At 39.2% G+C, this 20,854-nt stretch overlaps 1 protein-coding gene across 3 annotated transcripts in view; it reads right to left on the reverse strand.

Moving 5' to 3' along the window:
* Positions 1-20,854, reverse strand: part of baiap2a (BAR/IMD domain containing adaptor protein 2a) — a 103,645-nt gene that overhangs the window by 2,865 nt on the left and 79,926 nt on the right. The window contains exons 7-13 of one of the 3 annotated variants that reach the window (XM_081382737.1): positions 15,456-15,608; positions 11,965-12,198; positions 8,841-9,057; positions 8,518-8,719; positions 7,979-8,047; positions 5,705-5,858; positions 3,737-3,774 (exon numbers count right to left, since the gene is read on the reverse strand). In XM_081382737.1, the coding sequence (XP_081238863.1) occupies positions 3,737-3,774; positions 5,705-5,858; positions 7,979-8,047; positions 8,518-8,719; positions 8,841-9,057; positions 11,965-12,198; positions 15,456-15,608 (1,067 nt within the window). The remainder of the gene's footprint in view (positions 1-3,736; positions 3,775-5,704; positions 5,859-7,978; positions 8,048-8,517; positions 8,720-8,840; positions 9,058-11,964; positions 12,199-15,455; positions 15,609-20,854) is intronic. The other 2 variants (XM_081382738.1, XM_081382739.1) reach the window with 2 other exon arrangements.

Raw genomic sequence — 20,854 nt, forward strand, 5'->3', positions numbered from 1 at the left:
CTATTTTCCTCCTCAGCATGCATATTGTGATTGTTACACTGATTTCTTGTGCATTTTTCCTAGTTTGTATATTTTCCAAGAAAAAAAGAAAGAAAGAAAAGAAACAAAAGAACATCAACACAGCGAGGACTACACCACAGCTCCAGAGGATCTGTCAGTCAGCATCCTAAAACTGCACGGAAACATACTACAACGGGAATGTTTTAAAGACATGGGCTGTTGGCACTTCAATATGGGCTCAGAATAGGCTCAAATTAATATATATTCATCAAAATGTGATGCATAAATGCGTAACCCAATTGATATTCATAAAATAAAAGTTCACAAAGGCCCTTTCACATGACTTCAGCAATGTACTGAAATCTAACTCTCATTTGATTGGCTGAAGCGGAGGTAAAAATAAACCATTGCGATGACCATTTTACCAAAAACAGTTCATTTTGGTCATTTTGGCAAACCTTTCAAAAAAAAAAAAAAAAGTCTGAAAAACATCCCTCCACTAATCCATCAATTCGTAAGGATCTAATTGAATATTTAAGAATTGTATTTTGTGAATTGGGTCACACATTTGTGAATCATACTGTCAAAATATTCATTATACTACTATTCTGATCCCATACTTTAAGGTGTCTGAGGCAGGATAATGGGGTATTTTTTGGGGGGTAAAGGCTTCTGCTCAGAGCACTTTTCTTTCATGCATGTAGGGTGAGCGGACGCGTGCCGGTCCGGGCTATCGGCACAGTCCCACCCGAGTATTTTGAAGCTCATGCGACCTTCACTCTAGTTTCGTAGGTCCACTCTCATTTGGCACTTGTTTAATGAGGGAAAAATTTCGATTTTCCTTCCAATCATTCCAATTTCGTAGGTAAATCGGAGGAAAATCTAAGCTGCTGTTTGTTGCGGCACAAAGCGACACAGTCTCTGGACCAGAGGAGCACCAGGTAATACATGAGGGATTCACAAAACGCAAATGCTCTTCAAAAACACACACAGAGAGAGTACACTCTGCACAACTAAACCACAAAGAAGAAGAAGGAAAAAAAACAAAAACATTCCTCATTATGCATGAGGCTCCCATCACATCTGCTTAGAAAAAACACTCAGCAAGAGCTTCGCAATGAGGAGAGCTGCTCCAAAAGACTAAATTGGCTTTTGGCACTTTTTACATGAGGATGTCATTTTAGAAAACAACCACATAGCAAAACTTGTGCACATGCATGAAAGACGGGAAGTGGTAAGCAGTCTCTTTGGAGTCCACAGCGATGTCATAGCGGCGTCACTACAGGCGAATCAGAGTCCGTAAAGCAGCGAGACGAGCAGTTGGACTGCGTTCCGGTCGTTCTTCTCAGAGTTCCCCCCCGACCCACCACACGCGACCACCACTATCGCCCCGGCAAGACGCAGGGAGGAAGAGAGGACAGAAAGGAGGGATGAGACTGGCCCCTTCCATTGGAGGAGGAGTGTGTGGAGGCAGAGCTTAAGAGGGGGAGGGGCTAAGGGAAGTAGGGGCGTGGCCCCTGTGCTATCCGGATCTGTGTCTGATAGTCTGTCTGTGTTCACACTGTCGAAATCAATTTGCCATCGGAACTGTGGAACAAAGAGAGAAGGAAGCTTGCCAGGTCGGACACATTCAGAGAGAAATGAAGAAAAGACAAGACAGCCACAAATGGGTGGGAGTGAAGGCTGTAGGGGGCTTATTCCTCAACCTTAACATGTCTAACATCAAACTAAACAGCCAACTTCAGTTATGAAATGTGCCATGGGACATTTGACAAAGAGATTAAACTGGTAAAAGGTCAGGTCAAGTTTCATCTCAAAGAAATCTTTCTGTTGCCAGCTTAAACAACAATCTTTTGACTCGGTAGTCAAATCTTGTTTACAGTAATGCACTTACATGTTACATTAATGAGGCAGGGCATTGCGCTGGAAAACCTTTTCAAAGGAAGGCTAAAAAACTTAGTTATTCACTCTTATATTAGGCTATTGTAACTCCCTTTATTTTGGTCTTCACTTTCTCGACTTCAGATGGTCCTGGACTGTTGACTTCGGGCAAACAAATATGACCATAGTACACCAATCCTAGTCTCTCTTTATTGGCTCCCTGTTTATTTTAGGATCCAGTTTAAGATAGAGTTGTTTGTTTTTTAATGACCAGGCCCAATCGTACATGTTACAACAACAGCAACAAAAAAACTAGTAAACCTAGTGACTTCTGCTACCTGAAAGGGCTGTTATATAGACAAATATGCCAACAGGAGTAATATTGATAATGTTTAGCCAGAAGCTTATCCACTTGAAACTAGAGTTGTCAAAAAGTACAGACTTCAGTACCAAGTTCGAACTGAAATTTAAAAAATGTGACGATACCAGCATTTCCCTCTAGCATTTTGAGTGCTGTTGAACGGATTTCTTAAACACCTCTGATTGGCCATTGTGTTGATGCGCTCAACATACATGTCTCTGATTGGCCATTGTGTTGAAGCGCTCAACATGTATGTCTCTGATTGGCTACAATGAACAACAATTACATATTTGAAGCTCTTCACAAGCACTTTCATAGATACACATGGAAGCGTTTGAAAGCAGGCGTCTTATATCCCTGATTTAGCATCCACTGATAGACGCCGCTTTCAAACGCTATCGTGTGTATCTGTGCAAGTGTTTGATGAAGAGTCAAGTCAAGTCACCCTCATTTATATAGCGCTTTTAACAACATGAATTGTTCCAAAGCAGCTTTACAGTAATAATAGGAAATTACAGTAACAGAGATTGTTTTGGCTTTACAGCAGCTCTAGAATAAAATGAATGTCCAGCTAAAGTTAGTTTTGATTGATTGATTCACTTCTGTAGCGAAGATCATTAGTTATTAACTTAGGGGCCGCTTACACGACACCGTTCAAACAGAAAACCCAAACAGAAAACCCATTTTTTTTTTCACAAATCAACCCAAGAGTGTCAAAGACAACATGTTTTTGAAGCGTTGATCATTGTAGACAATCAAGAGGCATATGTTGAGCGCGTCAACACAATGGCCACAATGGTTTAAGAATCCGTTCAACAGCGCTCAAAATGCTAGAGGGAAATGCTGGTGTCATCACATTTTTAAATCTCAGAACCAATTTGGCATCGAATTCTGTACTTTTGACAACTCTACTTGACGTGAATACAAGCTTCACATTTCTACTTTTAAACCCTTCTGAATGAACTTGTTTCAATTGTAAGTGCATTATTGTACAGTTTTGACTTGCTTTTATAAACTGCGGGATGATATGAAACTATTATCTGCAGTCAATAGAGTCAATAGAAGTCTGTTTTTAATTGTCAACTCAACTAGAGGCTCCTAGAAACCATGACTTCAAGGCACACATACTGTGAGCAGCTCTGATCCTGACCTTAATGGATCACACACACAATGAGTTTACAATGAGGTCAACAACGATGCATTTCACAATCCAACAGCTCGTTCACTCCACTCACGAAAACAGACACACAACCTTCTCTTGTCAAACCATTTACAATTCTCAGATAATACAGGGTTGGTCTCCCAACAAATATCAGCACTACATTGCACATTTAGCATAAGCAAGCAAGAGCTAAGAAAGGGATAATTTACAGATATTAACTACTATTTACTAACAAAGGTATAATTAGCAGTACAGTTTTGGCATTTTTGGGATCAATTCACAAGACTCTTTATTAAGTGTTGTCATTTCTGTCCATTAAGAGCCGATCTTACCTTGGGGCAAACTGACTGTCATAATCCTCTAGCGCTGGCTGGAATTCGTAAAAACAACATTTCAGTGCGGCTTAGCTTATTTCCAGCTTAGAAGGAAAATATCCAAGCGTGCATCAACACAGTGTATTAAAGGGACAGTTACACATAAAAATACTAATCCTGTCATCACTTACTCGCTCTCATTTCACTCCAAAAGGAAGGATACACACATTTTTCAGAATGTTTCAATTGTATTTCCTACAGTGAAAGCAGAATGTGTCCAGGGATTGTCAAGCTTAAAAATAGACAAAGAGCACCATAAAAGTAAGAGCATACAATAATTTTGCGTATTGTTATTCACTGAACACCTTCTGCTTTGCTTTTGGTCTCAAATGTAATTTAACAAACCCAAACCAAGCTTATTGGAGAAACGTACCAGTTGCGACATTTCTACAAAATGATATGTTGCTTCTTGCATGTTTCACGCAACTTTCAAAGTGAAATGTCCAGTGTGTGGCACAACAAGTGTGTTTGAGTGGCTCTAAAAGGTTAATCGCATTTGAAAATAACACGCCACCTACACTAAACCTAACCGATAATGTTAACAAAGGAAAATGTGAGATAAAAATAGTGTTCTTTGGTCATGAAACGTGTTTTACAGGACTCGCGTTTCGCATCCAAAATGCAATGCTGAGCTACAGAGCAAGTTTACTACATCCGAAAAGCCAAACATATGAGGCTGGTTATGTGACGCAAACATCAAAATGTGGTTTAGTTTACAATTCATGCACTAGGGTAAAAGCGTTTTGAGGTCATATCATTGTGCCGTGCAAGGAACGGCCCCAAAATAAGTGTTATTAAGTGATAATCTGCCCCTGTAATCAAAATTTGTGTGATAAGAAATAAAAGTTGTTGGTGTTTTACAACAACTAGCGTTTATTTCAGCTGTGAACTGCAGTGAATTGTATGTACAGGTACGTTTTTGGAAAAAATCTAGATAGGCTCACTGGCAAAACGTGCCTCTATGTTGAAAATTTCAGTGTCAAACTTGTCGAACCAGATGTGACGTGCCAAATCTGAACATGCAGAAAAGTGAATGAGATTTGACAGATTTGTACTAAAGTGCTAGCCTGGCTAACGTCAGACCTCTTTCTCATTGAGATGTGGTCTGGGAACCATATGTTAATTTTCTTGTATTTGAGGCGTGGTTTACGAATGCCCAGAGCCGTTTAATGGGTGCTACGAATGTCTATCAAATGCGCCTGTACTTAGCTCATAGCCAATCGTTTCAATTATACCAGATGACGTATGTAGAGCGACAGAAATTCGACGAGGTAGAATACGAAATAAACTTGCGTTCTAAACTACTTAGAACACTATCTAAGGCCGCATCGAAAGGTAACTTCGCGTCTGATGCCATGTTGGATCCATAGATATAAACAAACTGCTTCGGTGTGTCGCATAGACGTCGTCATCGTCTTGCTGCTCCCTCCCCGTTCTGTGATTGGTTCCCTTTTTGAGGGGAAAGTTTGGTCCATGGTGTCCAGGCTGCCTAGCAGCGTGAATAAAATCGCGCTGCGCTCAAGGCGGCGTGGGGAAACCCAGGCTACTAAAGTGCACAAATCATATGATTTACTTCCATCGCATTTTTTGCCCCTAATCAAAATGCTTTCGGTGTACAGAAAAGTAAAGCTCTTCAAAACAGCTTTTGTGTTCCGCAGAAGAGAGAAAGTCTTGTGTTTGAAACGACATGAGCATGAGCAAATGATGACAGGAATTTAATTTTGTGATGAACTATCTTTTTAATATGCAAATCATGCACGTTAAGAGAGACCCACACCATTAGTAAGCTTTACAGAACAGATTAAAGAAGAGCTGACATAAAGATTACACTTTGAGCAGAGTTTAAAGAGAATTACAGAGAAATTTCCAAGAAAGGAGACTTCAGTGAGAGATTCCTGTCTAATACGTATGTGTGTGAGTGTGTACCTGTGCGAAGCCTGCCATGCTGTAGGGACGTGGTCGAGTCTGTGTTAGGCTCTGTGCCAACAGTCGGGCAGTCAGACCATAGTCAGGCATGGGCAAAGACATGTCCTCTCGCTCCAGCAGGTTTCCTGTGCTGCTGCTCTTCCCATGGTGAAGACTACAGGATGAAGGTCAGTCAATCAATCATCTTTACACCTGCCATTAACATGTGTTTGTGTTTCGTATCCAGAGAGTTTTTTTACTGGATTGCATTTACACCTTTATTCAAATGCATCTCCAGTAGCTTATCATCGCAAAATGCAAATCGCCAGTTGCACACACTAATACTCAAAAGTTGGGGATTTGTAAAAAAATAATAATAATAAAAAAATAAAAATAAAATAATAATAATAATAATAATAATATATATATATATATATATATATATATATTTTTTTTTTTATTAGTTAAAAATAAAATATTATATTATAATATATAATATATAAAATATCATTAAACTGATTCAGTTGTTTATAATATAAAAAATATATACTTCAAACAAATGCTGTTAAAGAAATTCAAAACAATTCTAAAAAATATGAAGCAAAAATAATTATGTAATGTTTTCTTAAGCAGCAATGATTTCTGATGGATAATGTGACACTGAAGACTGGAGTAATGATGCTGAAAATTCAGCTTTGTTTTCACAGGAAGAAAATAAATTTTATAATATACACAAATAGAAAACAGTACTTTTAAATTGTAATATTTCACAATATTACAGTTTCTTTTACTGATTTAAGATACAAAATAAATGCAGCAAAAGACTTCTTTCAGAAACATAAAAAATGTAATTACCGACAACAAACTTTTGAGGTGCGAGTTTTTGTAAATCATTTAGATATTTTAGTTATTTAAAGGGTTAGTTCACCCAAAAATGAAAATTCTGTCAGTAATTACTCACCCTCATGTTGTTCCAACCATGTAAGTCTTTCGTTCATCTTCGGAACACAAATTAAGATATTTTTGATGAAATCTGACAGAATTCTGACTCTTCCATAGGCTTCCAGTGTGACCGAAACTCACCGGCCCAGAATAGTTATTAAAAACATCGTTAAAATAGTCCAAGTGACTCCAGTGGCTCAATCTTAAGTATATCAAGCGACGAGAATACTTTTTGTGCGCAAAAACAAACAAAAATACCGACTTTATTCCACTATTCAATTCCTTCTCTCTGGGCCTCGTAGTGTTTTTGCGTAGCGCGTCTGTGTTACACGTCACAATTGGCCGAAGAAGGTCATGTGTGTGATGCGTGATGACGTGCAAAAAAGATTTTTTCAGAAATTTAAAGTGTTTCCTTTCTTTATAAACTCCTCAGTAAAGGATGATAATAGTGATTAGAAGTGAAGAAACTGGAAGAAAAGGTTTTAAAGCGATTTAAATGAGCCAAACAGGATTCCAACCACATTCCAGTGAAATCATTAATAATCAGATATTGTTGATTAAATCAGGCGATTTAATCAAAGCGCAAGAGAACAATATCTGTGTTTCAAATCGCCAGAGAAGAAAAAGAAAAGCCCAAACCTGCATCCCACTGCTCAGTCAGTTAGTGACATACAGTATGAGATTATTTGCTGTGTAACCTCGTATTCCTTACGTAACTGATAACTTCCAAATGCGTTTTCAGTGAACAGATTATGACGTGATATCTGTGCTGCATTTACACCTGGCTTTTAAAGGGATAGTTCACTTTGAAATAAAATGTTGGTATGTTTTAGCTTACCTCAAGGGCATCCAAGATGTAGGTGTCTTTTTTTCCACAGTAGTTTCAATTTTGATATTTTTAGGTCAAACCGTTCTTGTCTGTCAGTCATTTAATGCAGGTCTATGGTCACTGTCTCAAAGAGCATGTACAGAGTCCAAATTAGAACAATTCCCCATCGTCCAAATTAAACAATTCCCCATCATAAGTACACAGTGATGGACTAAGACACGAAACGAGCGGTTTGTGTGAGAAAACGAACAGTATTTATATCGTTGTTACCTCTTGAACACAACCACGTCCAAGTGATCTGAGGGCGCGGGCGGGTATAGACCTATGGTATAGATATATACACTAGATGTCGCCTTGGCTACGGTTTCGTTCCAATGAACTGCAGTAGCCAAGGTGACATCTAGTGTATATATCTATACCCGCCCGCGAACTATCCCTTTAATGTGGTCAAGTGCTATCTGATCATGATCCGATCACCGAAAACGTACAGTATGTTAATGCCAAATGTAAAGAGAGAAACTTACTTGACTTTTAACTTCTCGCCGTCACTCTCAGGCAGCACTCGAGTGTAGGAAAAAGGGAACCAGCCACGCCTGAGAGAAAAGAGCTTTTCTTTAGAAACTTTACGTCCATGACAGTGGATCAAACAAAACGTAAAGAAAAAGCATTAGTGGGATATCTTTAACATCTCAACTTACTTAGAAAAATAATCTCCAAAACAAAAACAAAAGAGATTAAACAGAGATTTATTCATCTCAGATTATTCTCCTGAGAAAAAGACTCTAGTAATCAAATGTATCACGATCTATTGGCATTTTATCTCTTAAGTCATTATTTACTGCAAAATATGGAGTGAGAGAATGTAGAGAAACATATCTAATGCCACTTTGCAGTCGCCTTCTGGGCACTTTGAGATATTGTTGAGATCTCTTTTGGGGCCAGAAACCCTAGCGACGGTCCCAACGTCATCTGCAGAGCTTCATGGGATGTGAGCTTCATTTAAGACTTTTCATGTTTCTATTCAGCTCTGTTGCTAATATAATGTTGCTAATTGAGCGCTTACATCTTGTTTTTCTCATTCTCCCCATAGTGCCAGCCGTCCCGAGCCTCTGGCACCAGCAGGGTGATGATGTCGCCTTCAGTGAAGCTGAGCAGGGTGCTGTTGTCACCAGCGGCGTGGGAGAAAATGGCCTGTACGCGAGCGCGTCCGTTCTTCTCCAGTCCAGCCGCCATAGAACTTGACCTAGGCAGAGTTCGTGTCTCTCCTACAGAGCGAACCAACTATTAATAATAATTCCTTCCATAACTTCTTTTATGGAGCTTTTCTCAAAATCAAAAGGACTTTATTTGCCCAAAAGGTTGTGTGGAAGGGCTGGTTTCTCTTACCCACAGTGGTCTTGTTTTTAGCGGGCTGAGGCCTGCGGACAGGCAGAGTGTTGGAGTAGACGTCGCTGACCTGTCTCTGGGGCTGGCTCTGCGGTTGAGACTGATTCGGTGGGGAGGGCGGTCTTCCCTGAGAGACCCCTCCCTCGTTCCAGTAGTCGTCTCCATGGACGCCCGTCGTCCCGTTCACCAGAGACATGCCATCAGGACCCATTAGCCGCTGCAAGCATCAAGATCACCAAGTAAGCGATGCCAGACACTAATGGTCGACCGAAATATCGCCTATGCCGATTTCATTATTGGCTTAGGCCAATAAGACTTTTGGTAACACTTTATTTCGATAGTCCACTTTAGACATTCTACTAACTATAAGTAACTTTGCAACTACATGTCAACTAACTGTCATTAGAGTATTAGTAGACTGTCTGCTTAAAGCTCCAATATGTAGGAATTTTGTAATAAAATTTCCAAAAATAACTTGCACAGGGTGATATATTTCCTCCAGTTGTGTACTTACAATATCTCACAAGTCTCCAAAGATTTTTTATTTCAGAGAAATTCCGATTTTAAATAACTGGCCGTCCCGGAAAAGAAATGTCGCGCCTCAGTGACGCAATCCTTTTTCCGGTGTGGACCATGTGATAGGATATTCCACCACACCGGATTTTTTTTTTTTTTTTTACAACAACTTTATTGAGGTTTTTTTCTTATCACAATAAACAATAAAGACGTCTGACAAAGAATAAAAAAAAGAATAAAATAAAAAATATGACCCACCACACTGGAATATCGCATGGTCAAATGCGGAAGTGGTGGTTAAAGCGTTATAGCCATAGACTGTATGGTTATAGCTGTTATGGATCACGATTACTCTTTGGCGAGTATTGAAGTGCCAACAAAAATATGGAAAGCGTCCATATTCTGATACACGCAGACTGTGACAAACGAAGGAATAAAACCTGGATAAATATCGGCAGGCGTTTTCGAGATGGAGAGAGCTGCGCGTCAATCTTGGACTTGACAGAGACTCTCTCGCGAGTGTATTGAGACAGGTAAGACATGCAACTGTCAATAATAGCACTTATAAACAAAGTTATCTTGCTCTTTGTACTTTGGTAAGGCTTTTTATCACGTGTGGTGACCGAGATTATGGCAGTACAATTAAATACAATCGGATATGATGTTAAAAAAATATATTTAGTCATTACTTGCAAATGTTCGTTCAAATTTACTTTTAGATATTGGTTTGAACACGTTAAACAACACGGCATTAACCATAAAAACGTAAAACTGCACAACATTAACCAAACAAATCATTTGACAAATAGCTGTATGTTGTAACGGGATAATATAGCATAACATTTCACGTTCCTTGCAGTTCATTAATTATGATGACATAAAATAATACGATCAGACATACAGGTAATACAAAAACGAATAAATTACCTCATCCGTGATCATGATTCATTAATTCCATGTAGATATATCGCTAGATGGTGAAAACGCATTAAAAACGACATCTCCCATCATCACCTCCTTCATAGCGTCATCAAGCTTCGCCTTTGTTATTGTTGGAAACTGCGCCCTCTTGTGGTCAAATACCAAAGTCACATACTGGAGCTTTAATATCTGCTGACACTTTATTTTGATTCTATTGATTCACATTCTACTGACTATTAGCAAAGCAACTACAAGTCAACTTATTCTACTAACCCGAACCCTAACACCTAACAGTCTACTACAGTCTACTAATATGCAAATGAGAGTTAGTTGACATGTAGTTGCAAAGTTACTTATAGTTAGTAGAATGTCTGAAGAGGACTATCGAAATAAAGTGGAACCAGTCTTTTACTTTTATTTTGACAGCGCTGTGAATGCCAGCGTCAGAGCGTCTTATTATTAGTTTACTGTCTCTGTTTAACAGTCCAATACATTATTACAGAGGTCTTCAACCCTGCTCGAGTTTAACAACCATGGGTTGCAGGTTAGAATTGAACTTTATAGGACACTGGGGTTGTGTCCGAAATTGCCCCCCATACCCTTAAATAGTGTACTATTTGAGAGGACAGCCATTTGTAGTGGTGTCTGAAACCATAGTGGATATTATCGAGTGCACTCATTCAATCCCACAATGCACCGCAAATAACGAGTGAACAACCGGTGTACGCTCAATGGATAGAGAATACTTATAATGCACTGTGAGAGTAGCGCGCCGAATGAATTCCCTTGTCTGACCAGAAGATGGCGCCTGCAGCTGAATCATCCATCCATTCATTTCCAATATGTCTACAGCATATCATACAGGTATAAATTAAATATAAATTTTAATTAAACTTTATACATGCTAGTTTCCAATCTTTTCATCTTACTACTGGAGCTGCCAGTTTGCTAAATTTCAAATCATTATTAAACGGCAAGCACAAACTATGCAAAAGCGGCAGCCCTTCCAGTGAATTCACTCACTCGTTTTCATTCACTCCTTTTAAATGGACTACATTAGTGGAGTAATGTAGGGAATAGTTAATTAGGGTATGAGGGGGCGATTTCAAACACAGTCTGGGTCTCCAGGAGCAGGGTTGAAGATCTCTGCATTATTACATTACATTATAAGACAGAACTGTTAAACAAAGATAGTAAATAGTATAGGAACAAGTATACCGTGTGCAATTGTAGACTGCATAAAATCATGTGTAGTCAGTTAAATAGTGTGATATCGGCATCGACCATCAAAAAAATAGCAATATCGGTCGGCCACTTCCAGATACACACACAAAAAGCTGGGTTTTAAACCAGCAGACAAGGCCACAGACTTCTAAACAAGCTCTGATATACGAGCATCACTCAAGCAGCAGCACAAATAGAGCGTTAGTGCATTATGGGGTGTAGAGGCACAATTAACATTGTGTGAGCGTTCTGCTCTAGCGAGGGGCCACTCGACTAAAGCACAGCCTGCAGACATGAGTTTTAAAGAGGTCGAATCATCCTACGCTCAGCTAATGCTGCAGTATGCAAATTAACATTTACTTTTCACATCAGGATACGCGAGGCTTGAAATGCTATTTTGTGTATTTTGACCAACAATCAATCCTTTATGTTGTGAAACAGATGGCAAATATTCTTTACTAACCCCCTGTTGGCCCATGAAGGCAGCTAGTTCGGGGGGCACGGGCAGCGGTTGAGCTCCAGGAATGGGATCTGAGATGAGCAGGTTGCCCTTGGAGGAGTGCAGAGGGCTGGAGATGAGGGTGCTTGATCCAGAGCTCATCTGCTGGGCGAGCAACATGGCCCTGTCGGGCAGCTTGTTGGGGTCTGCACAAGCCTGTTGCCACACCGGGATCTTCTGGGTTAACAAGTCCTTACCCTACAAACAAGCACCACGGGAAAGATAGGGATTGTTTAGAATGGCACTGGCAAAGTTGGTGTAATAAAATGAAGTCTGAATGAGTGAGTGAGTGAGTGAGTGAGTGTGTGTGTGAGAGAGAGAGAGAGAGAGAGAGAGAGAGAGAGAGAGAGAGAGAGAGAGAGATGCCAGATGTCCTCTGTTGGCTTTACACCACTACACTTGCTGCTCATGTAAAAAAAAGAAGAAAGAAAAAAGAATTGCCATGGTAACGGTAACTGTAGTTTCTGCCAAAACACCAGAGTTACTACAGTTATTGTTACTACTTCAGATTCGTGACTAGATTTTTACACTTTCAGAGGAAAATGCAAGTGGCTGCCTAGACATTTCAATTATGGTCGTGGAGGTGTTCTGAGTGGTTCTCAGGTTGTTGCTAGGGTATTCTAAATGGTTTATTGTGTGTTGCTAAGGTGGTCAGAATGGTCTTTGGTGTATTGCTAGGGTGCTCTAAGTGGTTGATAAAGTGTTTTGGGTGTTGGGTGCTCTGATTGTTTTTTAGTGTGTTGCTAATGTGCTCTGCATTTTTTTTATGTGTTCTGAGTGTTCTTTAGTGTGTTGCTAGGGTGTTCGGAGTTATTTCTATTGTGTTGCTAGGTTTCTAGGGTGTTATAAGTGGTTTATATTGTTTTGCAAATGTGTTCTGAGTGTTCTTTGATGTATTTCGATGATGTTCTGGGTGGTTTTTAAGGTGTTCTAAAGAGTTATTTGGGTTGCTGGGGTGTTCAGAGTTATAGTTTTGAGTGTGTTGCCAGTGTTCTGAGTGTTTTTAATGTGTTGCGGATGATTCCTAGGGTTTTCTGTGTTGTTTTTATTATGCTGCTATGATGGTCTGGGTGGTCTTTAGGGTTCTCTTAGAGGTTGTTTGTGTGTTGTTAGGTTATTCTGAGGGATTTCTATGGTGTTTTGACTGGTTTTTGTATGCTGCTAACGCGTTCTGGGCCATTTTAGGGTGTTCCGAGTGGTTTTTTGAGAGTTGTTAGGTTGTTCTGATTTATTTTTGGTGTTTCGCTAGGATGTTCTGGGTCATTTTACAATGTTCTGAGTGGTTGTTTAAGTGTTGTTAGGTTGTTCTGATTGATTTCTAGGGTGTTCTGACTGGTTTTTGGTGTTTTGCTAGGATGTTCTGGCTTATTTTAGGCTGTTCCGAGTGGTTGTTTGAGTGTTATTAGGTTGTTCTGATTTATTTCTAGGGTGTTCTGACTGGTTTTTGGTGTTTTGCTAGGATATTCTGGGCCATTTTACAGTGTTTAAAGTGGTTGTTTGAGTGTTGTTAGGTTGTTCTGATTGATTTCTAGGGTGTTCTGACTGGTTTTTGGTGTTTTGCTAGGAAGTTCTGGCTTATTTTAGGCTGTTCCGAGTGGTTGTTTGAGTGTTATTAGGTTGTTCTGATTTATTTCTTGGGTGTTCTGACTGGTATTTGGTGTTTTGCTAGGATATTCTGGGGCATTTTACAGTGTTTAAAGTGGTTGTTTGAGTGTTATTAGGTTGTTCTGATTTATTTTTAGGGTGTTCTGACTGGTTTTTGGTGTTTTGCTAGAATATTCTTGGCTATTTTACAGCGTTTAAAGTGGTTGTTTGAGTGTTATTAGGTTGTTCTGATTTATTTCTAGGGTGTTCTGACTGGTTTTTGGTGTTTTGCTAGGATATTCTTGGCTATTTTACAGCGTTTAAAGTGGTTGTTTGAGTGTTGTTAGGTTGTTCTGATTTATTTTTAGGGTGTTCTGACTGGTTTTTGGTGTTTTGCTAGAATATTCTTGGCTATTTTACAGCGTTTAAAGTGGTTGTTTGAGTGTTGTTAGGTTGTTCTGATTGATTTCTAGGGTGTTCTGACTGGTTTTTGGTGTTTTGCTAGGATGTTCTGGCTTATTTTAGGCTGTTCCGAGTGGTTGTTTGAGTGTTGTTAGGTTGTTCTGATTTATTTTTAGGGTGTTCTGACTGGTATTTGGTGTTTTGCTAAGATATTCTGGGTCATTTTAGGGTGTTCCGAGTGGTCGTTTGAGAGTTGTTAGGCTGTTCTGATTTATTTTTAGTGTTGTTAGGTTGTTCAGACTGATTGTTGGTGTGTTTCTAGGATGTTCTGGGTCATTTCAGAGTGCTCAGAGTGGTTGTTTGTGTGTAATGTTGATCTGAGTGATTGCTAGGGTGTTCTGACTGGCAGTTTAGTGTGTTGCTGGGATGTCCTCAGTGTTTGCTAAGGTGTTTTTAGTGTTTTAGTCTATTGCTAGGATGTTCAGGGTGGGTGCTAGGGTGTTCTGAGTTATGTGGCAAAGTTCAACTTAGGGTTAAGAGGTTTGAAAAAGCCCTAACCCTAAGGGCATCGACCGTTTTTGACCCTGAGCTTTTTGCACAATCCTTTTAACATATAATTCACCTCACGTCATTGTCCTAGCAGTTGCCTGTTGTTGATTCTGAGCAACTGCTAATGGGTCTCTCACATCTCGGACCACTTACAGTACAGCTCACTGCAGTGTGGGTGAGGGGCCTTCGTCTCCGTCCTACCGCCCACTCCTGGTGACTCACGCACACAACACACTCACGGCTCCCGACTCTACCACACTCGCTCTCTCTCTTTCTCTCTCTTCAGCGCGCCCTTTCTGAACTCTTCCCACACACGCCTCCGTACTGATTAGCTACTGGACAGGATGTTCTTGAAAACTAAAGGCTTTTCTCCGCCCCTCCCTACAGCTTCAACAACGTTCCCAGAAGACAGCACCACACGTCTAGTCCATGATCAGGGTTTATGGTTTAGTCAGAGCAAGTTATACAATAGTATATTACACAAAATAGCCACGTGCAAGCATCTCTTCAGCACACACAAGTATACAGATGTAAAAAGGAGCATTTAAGTAGATTGCATATGAGGTGGGACCACCTGCAGATCTAAATAACTGCTCTACATGCAGTCTGGAGTTACAATGATGACGTTTTGCCGTGGGGAAGTGGCTCCGTTATTACAGATAACTGATATGTCCAGAAATGGCGTGCAATACTTCACAGGCATCTTTGGAACACAGACAATTGCAGGGGAGAATAAATCTCATCTTTGCAATAAGCCCAAACAAACTGTGCCCAATGGAGACGGTAGTGAGGGGTGATCTTTGGGGATTGCCATGGCAACTGCTGCTGTCTTCAGCCATATTACAGGAGAGACTGTGAAAGTGCATCGGTGGTGATGCTGTCTATCTTGTACAGCAAAGGAAAAATCATCTGGGTCTCACCTTGCCGTGGTAGGCACTGCTGTTCTTGGCCACGGCGCACTGACGGTCCACCAGGAAACAGTATCTCCTACGTTCCTCTGAAAGTGCTGTTTTGTAGCCCTCTGCAATGAAGGATTCCAGCTCACTCTGTTTACTGCTGATGGTCTCAACAAACTGCGGAAGATAAAAAAAAAACAATTCGTTTCTATGGTGAACATACAAAAAGCTTGCATTTACATTCTTAAAGGTTCTTGAATGTCCTTTTGACCTTCCTAAAGAACCATTATTTGCTGTGTTATGTTCTTAAGATGGCTTAATGGTTCTTTGGAGTCTCTTCTGCTCACCAAGGCTGCATTTATTAGATCCAAAATCCAGCAAAAACAGTAATATTGTGAAATATTTGTACAATTTAAAATAACTGTTTTCTACATTAATATATTTTAAATGTAATTTATTCCTGTTATGACATCGCTGAAAATTAGTTAAAAAGGTGAGTAAATGATGAACTATCCCTTTAAAAATGTTCTCGCTTGGCATCAGGCTGTGAAACTCGTTTTTGGTACGGATTAAAAACTCGAGAATGAAGATAATTTCGCAAATAATTGGTAACAGGAGAGTGCAGGTTCTCCATTATGCCTTACAAAAACTATTGCGACAGTTCCGTGGTACTGAATGATTATCATATTCATGTATAATGGCACTACAAATTTGGTGCTTTTTAGTGCTGTTTTGTCAGTGACTGTGCTCTAGATTAAAACGAGCAGAAGTGCTGTGAATATATGAATACTAAAATGATCTCGTCTATACCCGCTCTCTGCTGATTGGTCCATAATCACCTTGCCATCTCCCTCTCTCACATCCCCAGTGGGAACTCTCAGCTCCCGGAAATGTCAGAACCATTACAGAACTCATTATCTCAACACATCCAGGTGTTTTAGTGCCCTATTCCAATTTACCCACAACAGGACGAGGGGGACTCCCCATCACTCACTGGTATCATCATGTACTCAGTTATAGTGGCCTGAATGAAACAAGTGATGAGAAAAGCATAATAATGAGAAAAGTACTTCAGACACCATCAAGAATCAATGACGGGAACTACTTCCAATGAAAAAAACGGACTTATAGAGAGAGTGAACGCTGATGAACAAGTCAGACTCAGAAATCTAATGGAGCAGAAAATCTCCTACGGTCACACAGCGAAAGCTCGACTGCGTTCAGATGAAGATTGGGATGTAAAATTAATGGGTTGTAAAACCAGCAGCAGGAAAGAGTTTTATAGAGAGATTTGATGGTCTTCCATCTACTCTGTATCCAGTGGACTGAATTGTCTGAAAGAAGAGCTTGTTGAAGAGAGTATTTACTAGATTGAGTATCTGCAAGATAAAACAACCTTTGTTCACGACACTGCCACAAAATGCAAGGAGTGAGTACATGCAGTGTGAAGCTATTACCACAGGTTGGCGCTAGTTTTACACTGATGGCTACTAGCTTACATGTGTTGAGGAACAACAGAAGATTGCATTAAAGACAAAATAAGTGTAAGTTTTGTGGCTTTTAGTCATTGTGTGTCATCTATATGCTAATGTAATCCGAAAAGTAACTCTTAACAGATATATGCAGGGTTTTTCCTGCCTCAAAACAAGGCGGAGGTGGTACCATCCTGATGATGTGCACACATGCACTTCAACTGGCCACAGCAAACATTCTGAAAAATAGGAGGCTGAAATGTTTTGCCTCTGGTTGTGCAGTGTAGATGAAAACAAAGGCTTTAATGCAATGTTTAACGACCTTATGTTATGTTTATGTTCAACTACACTGCAAAAGGGACCCCTTTAGCTGTTAAACAGCTGCATTATGGGTTTTCTAATAATTAGATGGTTTAAGAAAATGACAATTATCAAGATAAATTGGAATATTCTACTAAAAGCTAACCTGTTGAACATCAAAGTAATTAAATACAACATAACAGCTAAAAAGGGCCATTTTGCAATGCAGTTGAACATAAACATAACATAAGGTCATGAAACATTGTTTTAAAGCCATTTTGTCATCTACACAGTGCAATTTCAGCCTCCTATTTTTCATTTTATAAAACTTTTTAACCACAAATGCTCATCTTGCACTAGCTCTGCGATGCGCCACACATTACATAATCACATTGAAAGGTCACGTGTGTTACGGTTCAAAAATGTAGGGTAGGGCGAAAAACTCCAAACAACATTGTTGTTTTACCTTTTATTTTTTTGTAAATGGCAATTGACTTAGTCTTTGCGCGTTCACTTTGTAATCCTCTAGGTCGGTACTTCCGCCTACGTCACTTGTAACCTTTCAACATGATTACGTAATGCGTGGTTAAAAAAAGTACATATACATTTCATATATATATATATATATATATATATATATATATATATATATTTTTTTTTTTTTTATAGAAAATGACAGATCGTTTGGCTATATAAGACCCTTATTCCTCGGCTGGGATCGTGTAAAGCCCTTTGAAACTGCAATTACACCTGTTAAAGTCCACTATATGGAGAAAAATTATTTTCGACTGAAGAAAGACATGAACATCTTGGATGACGTGGGGGTGAGTAAATTATCGGGATATTTTAATTCTGAAGTGAACTAATCCTTTAATTCTCTATGCAGGAAAAACCCTGGATGAATGTATTTAAATAGTACTGTCTTTCTTTTCCAGAAAAATGGGACTACAAGTATTTAAATGGTTAGTTCACCCAAAAATGAACATTCGGTCATAATTTACTCACCCTCATGTCATTCCAAAACCGTAAGACTTTTGTTAATCTTCAAAACACAAATTAACAATTTAAAAAAGAAAGTGATTTGAAAGTCTACGCTATTACTGTACCACTTTGACGCTCCAAAAAGTTCATAAAGAGATACTAAATCCATATGAATTGAGCAGTTTGGTCCACATTTTCTTAAGAGACTCTATTGCTCTATATGATGAACAGATTGCCATTTATTCACATAAAAATATTCATCAACTCACACATTAGTTATGGTAAACGGAAGCTCAAGCATGCTTGCTTGATGTGTGTGAACCAATGAGACTCATTCTCATGAGTTACACAGCAACCAATGAGGTCTGTTCTTACGCATCAAGCAAGTATGGTTGATCTGTTTATGTTCGCTGATCAATATTTATATGTGAATGTGCCTACCGTGTGTTGAAGTTTTTCATGTGTGGTTTCACAGCGACGGAGATATGAGCTGTGTGTCACCTGAAGGTTTTAGATCCACTGTTCTCCACCAGAGCTGTTCCCTTCAGTTTTGTGTTTTATGCGTGACTCAAATGCTCCGCTCTCCACTCAGATGTAAAAGCTGCTGTCAGTTAATGAAGATTTGACGGATGAACTCGTGGCTCGATTGGACTCTTGTCATATCAAAAGTAATAACACTTTTCTATTTTATGGACGTCGCCTTCTTTGATATTCCTTTGGTCACTGTCGCTATGGTTACTGGTAATAGAATTCGGGCTTGACTCCCATTGCACGTTCATAAAGACTGTGTTCAAATTTCAAGACGCTATTGCAAGTTGCTGTTTGAATAGGATATTTCAAGAGTCACACCTGTAACTAAGTAAATGCTGTTGTCAATCAACTGACAGTGTGAATGTAGACTTAATGAAGGAGGGCCAATGAAAGATTTGGCTGACCTAAAACTTCAAAAAATAGCTTGAGATAAACCCCAGCAGGAGATTACCCCTGTTGAAGACCCATAGTCTTTAGCCTTGAAAAACAGAACTCTGCATTACTGATGAATGGAATAAAACTTGTTCAAAACCCCTTTATACTTGCATAATGTTACATATTTTCAAGCAAAATGATATTTGCTGACAAAAAATAATTCATTAAAAAGGATAAAGGATACATTTTTTAACTTTAAAGGAAGATTCCTGCCTTGTAGAATAATACATCAAACAGACATGTGGACTTGTTTTACAGCCTTCAGAATAACATACAGATACAACTCTACTATGAGTCATAGAGTACTGCAGTGTGAAAGAGATACGGTGAGGTACGACAGCACAGGAGGTGAAATGAGGAAAAGCACAACGGAAATATAGAACATGGGGAATGAGTGTTTGATGAAAAGATGCATTAGAGGTCATGACAGCAGGCGGCCGCGTGGACAGGCGTGACGCGGGTGACAGGCGTGCTGATGGCGTGATGGATGGAGAAGGCAGGACCCTTCGTTTCATATATGGAAGCTGTCAGACCTACTCAATCAGCCGCTATGAAAGATGTTACACAGGTCATGTGACTTTAGCACAAACGCTCTAGTTAATGGTGGAGAAAGTGGAGAGAATTGCTGCACGGTATACTGGTGACACAGTAAGATTTCAGTACCCGTGCCTTGATTATTTATTATCATACTGAATACTCAAATAATATTAATCCAAAAGTATGATACACTACCAATCAAAAGTTTTGGGTCGGTAAAACTTTTACTTAAAGTTGAACATTTCTCAGCGTCCAGGCTGCAGTTCCAACAACATGTTACTTTAATTTGGAGAACAAGAAAAACTCACTAAAAACAGCCATGTTTTACTCTGGGACATGCTGAACCAGTCCAGCTCAACTTTTATTTTGACACAAGGTACATTTCACTAACAAGTGAAACTGAAGACATGTACCGCAGGGAAATTCCAGACACAGTTATTGTTCTGCTCGTGTTAGTGTCAACAATATCACAGATTCCTCTGCACAAAGCAACAGCTATTCCAATGAACTTCTCATCTAAAATGAATACCTTTACAAAACCACACTAAATTAAACTTGAGGTTCTATGGGGTGTGGACTGATGGGGCAGTGAACCCGAGGTCAGTCCTAGAGCTCCTCCTGTCCGATTTTAGGGAAAAATCAGGTCCATCGGAGACGTCCAATGGAATTCTTAGGCGTGCCGAATAAACACCACAGACACAATGTAAGAGTAAAACTAGATGCAAAATAAGATACACCAGTGTTTTGCCAGATGAGAAGTTTATTCTATGAATCATCTTTTAACTACTTTAATTACTTTTACTCTAATTAATTTTATAACTGTATCATTTATCTCTTTTAATTCCTTTTATAACGGTTTTAATTTCCTTTGCTTTTATTTTGTGCTTATTTTCTATGCAAAGCACTTTGAATTACCATAGTGTGGTATTTTAATTCCTTTCTATGTAAAACATTTTGAATAACTATTTTTATTAATATTTTGTGATTATTTGTATTCCTTTCTATGTAAAGCACTTTAAATTGCCATAGTGTATGAAATGTGTTATATAAATAAACTTGCCTTGCCTAAAGCAGTACTTTCATGTTAAAAGATTAATTATTCAGTGTCATGATGTGTATCAAATTATCATGGTATTTTTACAGAATGTTTTTGAAAGGGCATAGTTT

The sequence above is a fragment of the Scardinius erythrophthalmus genome (assembly GCF_964197995.2).
Source record: "Scardinius erythrophthalmus genome assembly, chromosome: 1".
Classification (NCBI taxonomy): Eukaryota; Metazoa; Chordata; class Actinopteri; order Cypriniformes; family Leuciscidae; genus Scardinius; species Scardinius erythrophthalmus.